The sequence below is a fragment of the Geotrypetes seraphini genome, chromosome 4, assembly GCF_902459505.1.
Source record: "Geotrypetes seraphini chromosome 4, aGeoSer1.1, whole genome shotgun sequence".
NCBI lineage: Eukaryota > Metazoa > Chordata > Amphibia > Gymnophiona > Dermophiidae > Geotrypetes > Geotrypetes seraphini.
The window spans coordinates 134,054,337-134,069,912 of record NC_047087.1 but is presented as its reverse complement, the minus strand read 5'-3'; the positions used below and the strand labels follow the sequence as shown (position 1 = coordinate 134,069,912).

At 47.4% G+C, this 15,576-nt stretch overlaps 1 protein-coding gene across 1 annotated transcript in view; it reads right to left on the bottom strand.

Annotated features, from left to right (window-relative positions):
• Positions 1-15,576, bottom strand: part of MBTPS1 (membrane bound transcription factor peptidase, site 1) — a 308,154-nt gene that overhangs the window by 199,501 nt on the left and 93,077 nt on the right. The window contains exon 9 of the mRNA XM_033942001.1: positions 12,534-12,636. Within this exon, the coding sequence (XP_033797892.1) occupies positions 12,534-12,636 (103 nt within the window). The remainder of the gene's footprint in view (positions 1-12,533; positions 12,637-15,576) is intronic.

Genomic DNA, 15,576 nt, shown 5'->3' with positions numbered 1-15,576 from the left:
TTGGGCCAGAGGAAGGAAAGAAAGAAAGAAAGAAATCACCAGACAACAGGGGGAGGAAGAGGACAAAGGCTAGAAGAAGGGAGGAAGGGACAATTGTTGGGCCTGAGGAAGGAAAGAAAGAAAGAAGGAAAGAAAGAAAAAGAGAAAGAAATTACCAGACAAAAGGGGGGGGGGGGGGGGGGGGTGAGCAAAAGGACAAAGGCTGGAAGGCACTGGGGGGGGAGGGGGGTCATAGAAAGGAGGGAGGGAGAAAGGAACAATTGTTAGGCCTGAGGAAGGAAAGAAAGAAATCACCAGACAACCAAAGGTAGGAAAAATGATTTTATTTTCAATTTAGTGATCAAAGTGTGTCAGTTTTGAGACTTTATATCTGCTGGCTATATTTTGCACTATATTTGTCTATAGTTGTTACTGAGGTGACATCGCATATTTTAAAAAGTCATCTGCCTTGACATCTCTGCCCTGTCTCTGCCTACCACTAGACCAACAGAGGGGGAACAAGGTACAAAACCTGGCAGGGAGGGGGGGGACAGGGTGCAGAGCGGGGCAGGGAGAATTTGGTTCAGAATGGGTTTTTTTCTTGTTATCCTCCTTTAAATTTAGGGTGTGTCTTTGGTCATGTGCATTTTATGGTGCGAAAAATACGGTAAATAAAAACAAGAGAAGAAGGAAACCAATATAGTTCTCCAAACCAGTGGTGGAGAAAATAAAGGCAAAAGAGTTGGCGCTCCTGAAATATAAACCTCCCCCCCCCCAAGAAAAGGAGTACAGAAAGGACTACTGGGTGAAACTGAAAGAAGCCAAGAGAGAGATACGGAAGAGCAAATGGCTAAAAATATTAAAAAGGGAGACAAAAATTTTTTCTGATATATTAGTGAAAGGATGATGAAATTGCTAAACTAAAAGATGCTAGGAATCGATATGTGAAGAGTGATGAGGAAAAAGTAAACATGCTAAACAATTACTTCTGCTCTGTGTTCACATAAGAAAATCCTGAAGAAGGACCGAGATTGTCTGGCAAAGTTACACATGAGAATGGAGTAGATACCGTGCCGTTCATAGAAAAAAGTGTTTATGAGCAGCTTAAAAAAATGAAGGTGGACAAAGCGATGGCACCTGACAGGATCCATCCCAGGATACTGAGGGAGCTCAGAGAGTTTCTGGCGGGTCCTATTAAAGACTTGTTCAACAAATTTCTGGAGATGAGAGTGGTTGCTAGGGATGAGAGAAGAGCGGATGTGGTCCCTATTCACAAAAGTGTTCACAGAGATGAAGCGGGAAACTACAGGCTGGTAAGCCTCACTTCGGTTGTTGGAAAAATAATGGAAGTGTTGCTGAAAAAAAGGATAGTGAATGTCCTAGAATCTAATGGGTTACAGGATCTGAGGCAACATGGCTTTACTAAAGGTAAATCGTGCCAAACGAACCTGATTGAATTTTTTGATTGGGTGACTAGAGAACTGGATCAAGGACATATGCTAGATGTAATTTACTTAGATTTCATCAAAGCTTTTGACACGGTTCCTCACAGGTGGCTCTTGAACAAACTTGAAGGGTGAACTAGATTAGAAACTGGTTGTTGGATAGATGCCAGAGGGTGGTGGTTAATGGAAGTAGCTCGGAGGAAGGAAAGGTGAGTAGTGGAGTCCCTCAGAGTTCGGTGCTGGGGCTGATCCTGTTCAATATGTTTGTGAATGACATTGCTGAAGGGTTAGAAGGAAAGGTTTGCCTTTTTGCAGATGATATCAAGATCTGTAACAGAGTAGACACTGAGGAGGGAGTGGAAAACATGAAAAAGTATCTACAAAAGTTAGAGGAATGGTCTAATAACCGTATATACTGGGAGGTGAGAGGCTGATATGAATGAATGGGGAGAGGGACCTTGGGGTGATAGTGTATGAGGGTCTAAAGACGAAAAAACAGTGCGACAAGGCGGTGGCTACTGCCAGAAGTATGCTGGGCTGTATAAAGAGAGGCGTAATCAGTAGAAGAAAGAAGGTGTTGATGCCCCTGTACAGGTCGTTGGTGAGGCCCCACTTGGAGTATTGTGTTTAGTTTTGGAGCCCGTATCTGGCGAAGGATATAAGAAAATTTGAAGCGGTCCAGAGGAGGGCAACGAAAATGATAGGAGGTTTGTGCCAAAAGATGTATGAGGAGAGACTGGAAGCCTGAATATGTATACCCTAGAGCAGGGGTGCCCAACGCGTCGATCGCGATCGACCAGTAGCTCAGGAAGGCAACTCGAGTCGATCGCACTCGTGTTGCCGTCCTGATCTACGGGCCGATCAGCCTTCCTCTCCAGTGTTCTCCCTAGGGCCTTTTAGCTGGGCGGTCCGCCCAGCTGTCATCTGCCGCTGCTGAACAAAAAACCGGCTTGGAGATTTCAGCCCGTAGCGAACTTATGCTCCGGGCTCTAACGTGTGCGTGCAGGCTTCTCTTCTCTTCCCTCCGAAACCGGAAGTTATGCCCGGGGAGGGGGAGGGGGGGAGAAGGGAAGCCTGCACGCACATGTTGAGAGCCCTGAAGCAAGCGTTCGCTACGGGCTAAGGCGGGAGACATGTTAGTGAAGCATTTGCTCTTCTTGCTGCCGGGTCCTGCCTACTTTTTGTTTCCGCGAAGGCAGGACCCGGCAGCATTTCCCCCAACAGTTCCTCGCGATGCTGGTCGGCCGAAGCAGGGAGAGGTTGGGGCGGCGGCGGCTTTTGGGCGTGTTATTGGTGGCGGTTTGGGTCCTGGTCCCCGATGGCAGTTTGGGTCCCCGATGGCAGTGGCAGTGTCTTGGGGGAGGGCAGGGAGAAAGAAAGAAAGAAAAAGGGCAGGCAGGGAGACAGAAGGAAAGAAGAGAAACAGAAAAAAAGGAAAGGGAGGCAGAGAGAAAGAAAGGGCAGGAAAGAGGAAGGAAAAGTTGGGGGAGGGAATGAGGTGTGGAGGAGAGGAAGCATACAGGCTGAAAGAAGGGAAGAAAGACTGGATGCACAGTCAGAAGAAGAAAGTGCAACCAGAGACTCATGAAATCACCAGACAAGGTAGGAAAAATGATTTTATTTTAAATTTAGTGATCGAAATGTGTCTCAATTTATATCTGCTGTCTATATTTTACACTAAGGTCCCCTTTTACTAAACCGCAATAGAGTTTTTTTAGCGCAGGGAGCCTATGAGCGTCGAGAGCAGCGCTGGGCATTCAGCGCAGCTCCCTGCGCTCTAAAAACTGCTATCGTGGTTTAGTAAAAAGGGAGGGGGTATATTTGTCTATTTTTGTATGGTTGTTACTGAGGTGATAGTGCATAGAGTCATCTGCTTTGACCTCTTTGAAAAACCCTGGAATAGGAATGATAATTAACATTTTCTATGCGTACAGTGTGCGTTGTGTTTTTTTAAAATTTTATTGTTGGTAGATCATTTTGACTTGGTCATTTTAAAAGTAGCTCGCAAGCCCAAAAAGTGTGGGCACCCCTGCCCTAGAGGAAAGGACGGACAGGGGAGATATGATTCAGATGTTCAAATAATTGAAAGGCATTAACATAGAACAAAATCTTTTCCAGAGAAAGGAAAATGGTAAAACCAGAGGGCATAATTTGAGGTTGAGGGGTGGTAGACTCAAGAACAACGTAAGGAAATTCTTCTTTACGGAGAGGGTGGTTGATGCCTGTAATGCACTCCCAAGAGAGGTGGTGGAGAGGAAAACAGTGACTGAGTTCAAAAAAGCGTGGGATGAGCACAGAGGAGCTAGAATCAGAAAATAATAGTAAATAGTGAAGAACTAAGGCCGGTGCTGGGCAGACTTGCACGGTCTGTGTCTGTATATGGCTGTTTGGTTGAGGATGGGCTGGGGAGGATGTCAATGGCTGGGATGGTGTAGATAGGCTGGAGTGAGCTTTGACGGAGACTTCAGTAGTTCGAACCTAAGTACAGTACCAGGCAGAGCTTTGGATTCTTGCCCAGAAATAGCTAAGAAAAATTTTTTTTAGATTGAATCAGGGTTGGGCTACTGGATGAACCATTCGGGTCTCTATCTGATGTCATCTGTCATCTACTATGTTACTATTCTTTAGCAAAGACATGGGATTCCCTAAATTATCTGATATATCAAAGCAGTGACAGACATCTAAGGAGGGACAGATGAGCCTGCCCACAGTACAGAGTTCCCAAAAGTAGCATCTTTTTGAGCCACCACATCCACCCTATAGAACCTTGTAAAAGTGTGGAGAGTAGACCAGGTAGCTGCTCTACAGATCTCAGTAGGAGAAATAGCCCAGGACTCTGCCCAGGAGGCAGCCTTGCCTCTAGTTGACTGTGTGGTAAGGGAGATAGGGGGCTTTTTCCACAGGCAGTGTAGGAAGAGGAAATTGGGATTTGAATCCATCTGGCCTTGAAAGCTGGCTTGCCCCATCTCGAATGGCTAGTCAGCACAAAGAGGTAGTCAGAGAGGAGTGATTCACTGTTCTTTTCCAGGTAGTGAAGGAGGACTCTGTGCACATCCAGCCTCTGCAAAATTCTGTCCTGCTTCACTGAACTAGAGGGGTGAAAGACGGTAAGCAGATCTCCTGATTAACATGAGCAATGCATTCTGTACAAGCCAGGAGAGCCAGGGTTACCGTATTTTTCGCTCCATAAGATGCACTTTTTCCACCCCAAAAAGTGGGTGGAAAAAAGGGTGCATCCTATGGAGCGAATACCCAAACACCCCCCCAGGTTACCTTTTTTTAATGTTGGTGCCCTCCCTCGCTTGACGCGGCTGCCTCTCTGACGGCAGAGAGTGCGCAAGGCTGCAAGCCTAGTCCCGTGCCGCTTCCGTTCTCGCGGGAAGTGGTGCGGGCCCAGACTGGCAGCCTTGTGCGCCGCTCTGCTGTTACAGAAGGGAATAGGAGGCAGCCGCGTTAGCCGACCAGGCAGGCAGCTTTGCACGCCACTCTGCCGCTGGAGAGGCAGCTGGAGACAGCGAGTCCTGCTTCCCACACACTCCCCGCGGGCCAGGCGTGAGCAGCAGACATCGGATCTGGAAGCCGCTAGGAGTCCCGGCATGGTGGTGCAGCCCTGAAGAGAGTGAGCAGCTATAGAAATAGCAGCGGAGGTGGCAGTTTTCGGCCTCCCATTTTCCTCCCCCCTATCCCCCATGGCAACGCTGGGCAGCACATCCAGGACTCAGCTGCCTCCACCGCTGCTTCTCTGACTCCCTTCGCGTTTGGGCGGGATATGGAGGAACGGGCCCGTCAAGCTGCATCGGAGGAACTAAAGGTACGGGGAGAGGTCGGAGGGGGTACGGGTGTGTGTGTCTGTGTGCCTGCCTGCCTGATTGCTTGCCTTGGGGTGGGGGGGGGGAGATGTGCCTTGCCTTGCCTACCTGTCTGTCTTGAGGTGGGGATGAGGAGTACAGGAGGAAGGAAATGACAATCCAGCATAAGATCCAGGGCAATCAGGGGAGGGAAAGAGACAGAGCAAAGAAATGCTGAAGGAGGAGGGAGCATAGGGATAGGGACAAGGAATAATGCTGGAAAGGGGAGGAATAAAGATGTGATACTTAATGGAAGGGTGGAAATGGATAGTGAAGAAGAGAAGAAAGATTATGCACTTTGGGGGACCCTGCCTGCCTGCTTGCTTGCCTCGGGGTGGGGAGCCCTGCCTGTCATTAGGCCACTAGGTCTGCCTGCCCTGTCCCCTGTCCCTGCCTACCACTAGACCACCAGAAGGGGGACAGGGTACAGAGCCTGGCAGGGAGAATTTGGTTCAGAATGGATTTTTTTTCTTGTTTTCCTCCTCTAAATTTAGGGTGCATCTTATGGAGCGAAAAATACGTTAATTTCCATTTGTTGCGAGAAAATGTCTCCAAAGTAGCCTGCATAAGATGGGGAGGCATACCAGGTAAGACTAAGGCTTAGTCTTAACATTTCCTGATACTGTGCAACTGGCATAATGTCTGTACATACAGGAACTACTACTACTATTTATTATCTTTAAAATGCTACCAGATGCATGAGCACTATACTCACTTGAAGAAAAAAGAGAGGGGAGATATGATTGAAACGTTTAAGTACATCACGGGTCGTATAAAGTCGAAAGATGATATCTTCTGCCTCATGGGACCCTCGACCACCAGAGGGCATCCGCTGAAAATCAGGGGAGGGAAGTTTCATAGTGACTCCAGAAAGTACTTCTTCACCAAAAGAGTGGTGGATCATTGGAACAAACTATCACTGCAGGTGATTGAGGCCAGCAGCGTGTCAGATTTTAAGAGAAAATGGGACACTCATGTGGGATCTCTAAGGGAGTGAATTTAGGGGGGGCGGGTATTTGGAATGGGCAGACTTGGTGGGCTATAGCCCTTTTCTCCCGTCATCTTCTATGTGTTTATGTTTCTATAAAACAAACATACAAGAGATGGTCCCTCTGAACAGCATGACTATCTAAAGCCTCATCTTGGTCTAAATGACCTATCTTTGAACATCTTTAAAGCACTCTAAGTTACCTCTAGATCAGGGATCTCAAAGTCCCTCCTTGAAGGCCGCAATCCAGTCGGGTTTTCAGGATTTCCCCAATGAATATGCATTGAAAGCAGTGCATGCACATAGATCTCATGCATATTCATTGGGGAAATCTGAAAACCTGACTGGATTGCGGCCCTCGAGGAGGGACTTTGAGACCCCTGCTCTAGATCTACAAAATCTATCTGTTGATTTTTTCAAGAGCAGATTATAGGCCCTGAATGTAAAGCCCCTTTACGTGAGATTTCCAGCTTCTCCATCTGTGGTTAGAACAATTTAGGTTTAAAGAACTGGAATGAGATGTCCTCAGACAGTTTTTAAATATGCCGTGATTAGACTATCAGTAGAAGTAACCGTTATACAATTTGGGGTTCATAATCGAAAGCGAAAAATGTCCAAAAACCGTCCTAAGTCGGCACTTGGACGATCATAAACGAAAGACGTCCAAGTGTTTTGGATGTGTTTACGCATGACTTAGGCCTTCCCAGTGTCGCTGAACGACCAGAGCTAAATGGGGTGTTTCAGGAGTGGTGAGGATGGGATTTGGGCGGACCATGGGCTTGTTAGACTTAGTCGTACTGAATGTATAACTGAAAAGTTTTAGAACACAGCCTAGACGGAACTTGGACGTTGTTACTTGTCCATTTAAAATATGGTCTAAGTCACAAAACCCAACCTAAAGTGAGCAGATAGGCACTTCAAATACAAAGTATAGACCCCCACACACTACCCCAGTGCTCACCGACACCCCCCCATAAAAATTATAATCATAACTTTAAATATCTGTCTCCAGAACATCAGCACCTGGCAGCCTGGCATAGGAAAGCCTAGTCGAGCTGCACAGAGGCTTAAGTCATCTTGGGGGTGGGTTGGGGACCCATGGAAAGCAGGACCCAGGCCCATAAGCTACTGTAAGCACTGCATTCATGGGGCAACATGTGCACTCCCCAAAAAATCCCAAACCCTTTTGCACTGCCTTTTAAGTGGCTCCTGCAGCCATAAGGGCTATTGGGGTGGTGGATAGGTGGGTCTAGGATATTCTGGGAGTGTTTTGGGGGGCTCACCATGATCTATAAGGGAGCTGTAGTGAGATTATAATGTGGTACCTTTTCTGTGAAGTTCACAGCAGTGCCCTGTAAGGTACCCCACTATTCAGGTGCCATGGCTGGGTGTCCAGTCCATCACTTTGCTGACTCCTCCCATGTCCAACAGGGCTTATTCTAGGCATTTTGACTTGGATGAATATTTGGACGAAAATGTGGTATAAAGATGGACGATTTAGCAGCTTGGACGATCAGATGGACGTATAGTTGGACGATTTTCGAAAAAAAAAAAAAAAAAATTTGGACGTATTTCTCGAAAATATGTCTTAAGCTGTGTCTGACTTTGGACGGCTTGCGACTTAGGCGAAAATGGACTTAGATGTTTCTTTCGATTATGCCCCACTTTGTATTTTTGTATTCTTGCATTTACAAACACATTTTCTCCTTATCATATAAATTTTAATATACTGTTTGTCTGGAGTTGTGTGTTATTACTTCTTGGCTAATTTTAAGGCACCTTTTGACCCTAGTTGATATTAAAAAAACAGGCTAAGCAAGTTATAAAGCTCTCAGTAAATACTGCAGAACTAAAAAAGTTTGCATTATGAGTTTGATTTTAGATTTAATTACCAAGCCACCAGACTCAGCAGGGGACAATGTGCGCCCCCCCCCAAACGGTTGACATAAGCTACCACTGTCGCGTTGTCAAAGAACATCGAACCGCCTTCTGATAGAGACAGAGTTGAACCTGCAATATGGCCAGCCGGAGCGTTCGAAGTTCCAGGCGATTGATGGACCATCTGTGCTCCAGCGCAATCCACCGACCTTGTGCCGTGACAGTTTTGCAAACTGCCCCCCAACCGGACAGCCTAATGTCCGACATCAGGGTCACCCAGTCCAGGACCCTCAGAAGAAACCATCTGCCTAGCGTCACAGGAGGCAGCCCCCATGGCAGGCTGCTGTGGGCTAATGTCAACCCAGGCAGCGTCACACCCAGCGAAGCCCACCGGGAGTTCCATCAGGAGCCCACTGGGAGTTCCACCAGAAGAGACAGCTGAAGAGGTCGAAGTCACACAGAAACACATCCATGGTCGCAACCATGAGACCCAAGACTTGCAGGTCCAGCCAGGCCGGCAGTGCCAGAACCTGAAACGGGGCCTGAATGGCACTCTGTAGCTTGAGCATCCTGGAGTCCGGAAGAAACACCTGGTTCATGCCCTTGTAAAACCAGACTCCCAGATAATCCAATGCCTGTGGTGGTACTCGATGAATCTTCAAGTTGAAGACTTTAGACGATCCAGCAAATGCACCACCTGGTGAACCGCCCGGTGGCCCTCTTCTATTGAGGGGGCCCTGAACAGCCATATGGCTGGGGACAGATGGCCTAGCACACCCTGCAAGCACAGGTGGGCAGCCACCACTACCATGATCTTTGGGAAAGAACATGGCTCTGTTGTCAGCCTGAAGGGCTGAGCTGCAAATCAACAATGCTGAGTACAAACTGCAGAAACCTCCTGTGCTCCTGAAAATCAGGATGAGAAGGTAAGCTTCCGTGAGATCCAGGGAAGCCAAAATTACCACCCACCAAAACTGAATGCACCATTGCCATCTGGAAATGGGGTACGTGCAGAAAGGAATTCACGGACTCGAGGTCAAGAACAGGCCTCCAATCTTCGGAGCCTTTGGAATGATGAAGAATATTGAGTATCTCCCTGAACCCAAGTCTTCATGTGGAACCGGTTCCATTGTTGCCACAACCAGCAATCCCTGAACCGTGGCCTGTCTGTGCTGGGCTTGTTCCAGATTTCCCGTGGGCGAGAACAGGAAGAAATCCGACGGAAGAAAAAAACTTAAAGTGGAGACTCTGTCTGAGCACGTCGAGGACCCACTGGTCTGAAATCGCCCTCCGCCACTCCGTTTGGTAGGCCGAGAGGCATCCCCCAATCCAAGGAAGAGGAGCCAGAAGCCTGGCGTCAGAACTCCCTCTGGGATGGGCAGGAGGACAGTTTCTGAAGACTGATGTCGAGCCTGATCTCCAAAACAAGATCTTGGAAGTGCTCCGAACTGGACCCTATTGTTGGGGGTCCAGAGAACTGGAGAGGTCTCCAGTAAGGACAAAAAAAAAATTCTTGGCTGTCCAGATTCCCGGACAAGTCGAGGTTTCGACCTGGGAAGTACCATAAGTCTATGGCACTACACACTGGCCAGCCAAACCTGGGCCAAACAAGAACAAACCTCTGAAAGGAAACTGGCTCAGTGCAGCCATAGAAGAAGAAGAAACACCGAACTACCGGCGAATCCAAATCAGCCACCAGGCAGAAACCGAACAAACCAAGTTTAGCAAAAACCGTCACCATGACAAGGAGGGTACCCACCAAACAAGTCACTATGGAGACTAGGAAATCAAAATCCCAAAGGAGCGCCACGCACGGGCAACAAGGAGGAGGTCGCTGTAGCTCAACTTCCGCTGCTGCGGAATCTAAAAGGCATTTGAGAACAACATCTAGCTGCTTGTCCTGAACCTCTATCAGGACAACCCCTCCAACAGAGGTCAAGAAAGTGCCATTAATGACCTGTGCCACAGCTGAAAACATCTTTGGCGAAGCTAAATGCTTGGAGAATTCCAGGTCCTTGGGATGCAAGCACGCTATGATACCGGCACTTTTAAGGGGACCCTCCTGGGACTCCCAAGTCACTAAAGGCATCCCATCCCAGTCCGGAATGGAAGCGGGCAGCAGGCGCTGATCACTCATGGAAAAACATTCTGCCAGCAGCTGGTGATCCAAAATCAGGTTCACTGCTCTTAGCTAAAGAATGAGACTTTCTCCCCTGAAGCTGCGCTTGCGTTTCGCTGCAGCGCGTGTCGCACCTGTTTGAGAGGGTCCGGATGCGCCAAAAGCATCTCCGGTAGAAGTGGCGGCAAAAGGGGACTCTCTGAAGGAGGAAAATGCGGAATCTGCGCACGTCACATGCAAATTGCGGCTGCGATTCTGCTAGCCATCCACCATTATTGAGGCATGAATCCATGCCATCCTGTCCTGAGGTGGCCATCTGTGAAGTTTGGAACAAAAACAAAGCTTCTAAGAGCAAAAAATATACTTTAAAAAGTTTTAAAGAAAATCCAAGATGGCCACTTCGGGTGCTGATTTTGCTCTAAAATGGCCCGGGAAAATCACAGGGAACCCGGAAAAACAGCGATTTTTTTATTTTACAGGTGGTGGTGGTGGGCTAGGGTATGCAGGGAAACCACCCAAAAACCTCTTTCCAGGACCCCACAAAATCACCAAATTCGTGGATACACAGACACACACAATAGAAATCAATGGCAGCCAGCTAACACAGAGCAAGCAGAGAGATCATACCTCAGGAGCTGATAAAAAACTGGATTTCAGATCATCTGACCGCCTCACCTTCCAAGTCACCCCAGAAAGGGACTCTCAGGACCTCACCCGAAAATTAAGGAAGACCCGCGGTCCGGTTCCGATCCCGGTGTACCTCCACAGAACAGTGCAGCCTGCGCTCTACCCTTTAGCAGACAAACTTAGGGTGAGGTGGCTTCCGATCCTAGAGACCTGATCTGACCTGCAGGCTGAGAGAGGTTTACTGCAGGTCTGCTAACAGTGCCCTCCCAAAAGCAGATGATGTAAATACAGAAGTCTGCAATCTCTAGCCGAAGGATGTCCACGAAGGGTGAATCCACAGCACAAGGGCAAAACCCACGCTAAAAGATGAATTAAAAGAACTAGAAATGTAAAATTAAGCATGAGCAGAAAAGAGCAAACCAGTAGTCAGGGCTGCAGGAACAGACTGGAATTCTAAGGCACGTGACAGGATGCATATATCTAGGGAGGGGCTGAAGGTTTGGTTTGGAGTATCTGCAGCTCAGAGCTAGAAAGGATACATAAACCCGCTGGTGAAGATTCCAGAGTTTATTGTACAAGAAACTCTAGCTTCCTGGTTCTCAGTTCATTTTTCATATCTACTAGGGCTAGGTTAAAATTCTAATTGTGTTTGCAGAGTGAATAACTACAATGTCAAACAAACTGATGAAGAAATGTTTAAAGTCAAAATCTAAGGGATTTATTTTGCATTTAACCTTTAACGTCATGCTAGAAATTAGCTAGGGAGGTAATCAACTCTAAATATCAGCAAAATAACTTTTATTTGAAAATGTCTCTTCCTCTGATCGTAAGTAGCACTACATTTTAGAATGAAGCATCCACAAATAGCACTACCAACACAGCTTTTCAGCTGACTAAAGTTAATTGTTCCTCCTAATAAGTAAATGCCAAACATCCCAGAAATGTCTAATTCTTGAGTAACATTTATGTGTCAGTCTGGAGAAATCCACTGTTTATTCCTAGGATAAGCAGCATAAAATCTGTTTTGCTTCTTGGGATATTGCAAAGTACCTGTTACCTGGGTTGACCATTGTTGGAAACAGGATACTGGGCTTGATGAAGTAGTGTAGCAAGAGTGAGAGCGCCCTGGGTGGTGGCACCCCTCACCCATCCCCTGTTTTGAGCGTGCCCCTTCCTTTCCCCCATACCTCTAACATTCCAGGCACAAGCAGCATTACGGACTTGCTGTCCACATTGGCTCTCCCTCTGATGTCACTTCCTAAGTGCAAGGCCTAGAAGTGACGTCAGGAGAGCCAACACTGGCGTGAGCAGTAGGTTGGAGTTGCTGGTCGTGCCGGCGAAGAGCTAGAGGTACCTGGGGGGGAGTGAAGGCGCGCAGCGGAGATAGGAGTGTAAAGGAGCAGGGGGATGGAGAGGAGGACGGTGCCCTGGACGAACCCCCCCCCCCATTCCTATGCCACTGGCTTGATGAACCTTCAGTCTGTCCCAGTATGACAATTCTTATATTCTTATGTACCTTGTGATTTCACAATCCACTTATCCAAAATGCATTTCTACTGGGATATATACTCGAGAGTTCATTTATTTGTACATTTAATTGCACTATACAATGGGGGTACAACATGGAAAAGCATCTCAGTGTTACCTACCCAAGTTGTCATGCCCCTAGAGGAAAACCGAGCTATATTATCTTCAAAGTCAATGCCACCTACTCCTATTACATCCATCTGATCAGCAGGATTATTAAGAGTGCTAAAAATAAAAAAAGAAGAAATATAGTTAGAAACATTATAAACATGTATTATACTATCCCCTTTTCCTGCATCCAAAACTATTTCATGTCACATTCTTCAAGACTAGCAGCTAAAGAAAAAAATTGCTGAACTTGCTGAAGGTCCATGAGAGCTATGTATTCAGTGTGTCATATGTGTGAACATGGTCCATCAGGTGTATCCTGATTCAGAAAAGTTGAGAGCCACTGTTCTAGTGGGACAGCAGGTTTTTATCTGCCTACATTTACCATGTTATGTTACTATGTTATGATAATAGTCAACAAAATATAGCAGGTGATCTCCGAGGACACCAGGACTAGAGAATGACACAGTGGCGGTTACCCACGGCTAGCCACGTTTAGCCGCAGGTAACCCGCTGAAACGGGGAATGAAAACTAGCAGTGGCTGCAGGGACGGGGACAAGGCCATTCACTGCCCCGTGGAGCGGTGAATGGTCTTGTGTCCGCAGTGAGGCATCAAGGATCGCGCGGTCCCCGCAGCCCCCACCCGTCTGCTCAATCGATCCTAATGTTTAGCTAGCTCTCTCCCTTCTCCTCGTCTTAGTTTGTAGGTTTTCTTTTTCGGCGACTCGCACGCTATCAAAGAGCCGCGCATCCGCGGCTGCTCAGTGTTGAATCTTCTGCTCTGACGCAACCGGAAACAGGAAGTTGCAGCAGAGCAGAAGATTGAACACTGAGCAGCCGCGCGAGCACGGCTCTTTGGGAAAGCGTGCAGGTCGCCGAAAAAGAAAGCCTGCAAACTAAGGTGAGGAGAAGGGAGAGAGCTGGCCAAACACTAGGATCGATTAGGCAGGCGGGTGGGGGCTGCGGGGACCGTGCGATCGCGCGTGTTCCCAGCTCAAACTGGAAGGAGGGAGTGAAAGGGAAAAGGATTCTGGGCCAAGGAGATGAAGACGGAAAGAAAAACCCACAGCAGGAAAGAAAGGGAAGGACAGGCAGGTGAGCCAGATGCTAGAAGCAGGGGGGGGGGGAAAGAAAGAGAGAAAAAAGCTAGATGGGGTTGAAAAGAAGAGACACACTAGTATGGAAGAGGAAGATAGGGGAAATCTGGACACAGGAAGATAACAGAAAGAGGGGAAATGATGTGCATGGGGCATAGGGACAGAGACATAAAGGGGACATGCCCTGGGGATGGTATATGGACACGGGGGGGGGGGAACAATGGCAGATACATAGGGGAGATATTAGAAATGGGGAAAAGAGGAGCACAGAAGCGAGATGGTTTGTGGACAGGGATGGGATGGGACAGGGACCAAGCTCGCAGGCTCCAGTGGCTTGCACAAATTACATTGTAACGTGCCACGAAAATAAGAGGGAGGAAGGTAGATAGATAGGCCATGCGAGAGGAGCTGAAGGGTGGTAGAAAGGAACAGATGGTAAAGGAGGGAGGGAAGGGTGGTGGTGGAAAGGAATAGAACAGACATTGAAGGAGGGTGGAGAGGAACAGACCCTAAAGGGAAATGTGGAAGACAGAGTGGGAAGAAGACAGATGCCAGACTATGGGGGAGCGGAGGGAAGAAGATGGGTGCTAGACCAATTGGGGGGTGTGAAGGGAGAGGCACAGTAACAGCAAATGGAAGACGCAGAGAGAGGACACACAGTGGATGGAAGGAATTGAATGAGAAGATGTGGAAAGCAGAAACCAGATAACAAAGGTAGAAAAAAAAAATTCTATTTATTTATTTATTTTTTCCTTTAGGATAAAGTAGTATATTAGTTGTGTTGATAAAAATTTATAAACAAAGCCCTGCCAGCTGAACATCTCTTTCTCTAGTTCAGCAGCAGGAACTTTGATTTATAAGAAAGGAATAAGCTAAATATTACAGTACTAAGGCTTATATGGATGCAGCGGGGACGGTGACGGGGCGGTGAATGGGATGGCAGTGGCGGTGACGGGGCGGTGAAGGGAACGGCGGTGACGGGGCGGTGCAGAGGATGGTGGGCCGGGGACGGGGCAGAGACGGGGACAGATTTTTTCCCCATGTCATTCTCTAACCAGGACACATTCTCACACCTGGGAGATGTCGGCATCCAAAGGGAGCCCTCAGCAGAGATGCTCCCTAGAGTTCCAACTTCTAGAAGCTTTGGGACCATCAACCACACACACACATGCACAATCCTGCCCACCGCCAACTGGCAGGACAAAGCTGGCTAATATACTAACTGAGAGAATACAACTACTAAAGAAGGAGGGTGAGGATGTGAGAATGTGTCTTCTGCTATGCTTGGAAATACACCTGCTAAAGGTGAGTAACTTTGATTTCTCTGAGAACAAGCAGAGCATCATATTATCAAATCTGGAAATCCCTAGCTACCAGGCAACAAAGGGGAAATGAAATAGTACATGCCTGCAACTAAAATAACCAAGAACATTATTATTATTATTATTTTTGTAGAACAGTCTAGAAAAGAAACAAAATGAGCTTGGGGAGGGGATGAGTTGGATTTTAGACATTGAATAAATGCTGAAGGACTAACTGGCCAGTTAGTCACACTGGGACTCTTGCTGAAGACAGTAGTGAGATGTGAATATATGGACAGAAGACCACATTACAGCTGTGAAAACCTCCTTCCACTCTGACCTCAGGTGGGCTACCAATACAGCCATGGCACTGACATGTCCTTCCATAAATAAAGGAGACGTATCTGCAAGCCAACAGGATACACTATGTTTACCAAAGGCTGTCCCCATCTTGTTAGCTTCATAAAAAATAAAAGTTGGGTGGCCTGTCTATGGGCTTTAATCCACTCCAGACAGAAGGTCAAGGCTCTCTTATAGTCCATAGTGTACAGTTATTTTTAATAGCTCATCATCAAACACTTTCACCAGTTAACATAAGAACATAAGCAGTGCCTCCGCCGGGTCAGACCATAGGTCCATTCTGCCCAGCAGTCCGCTC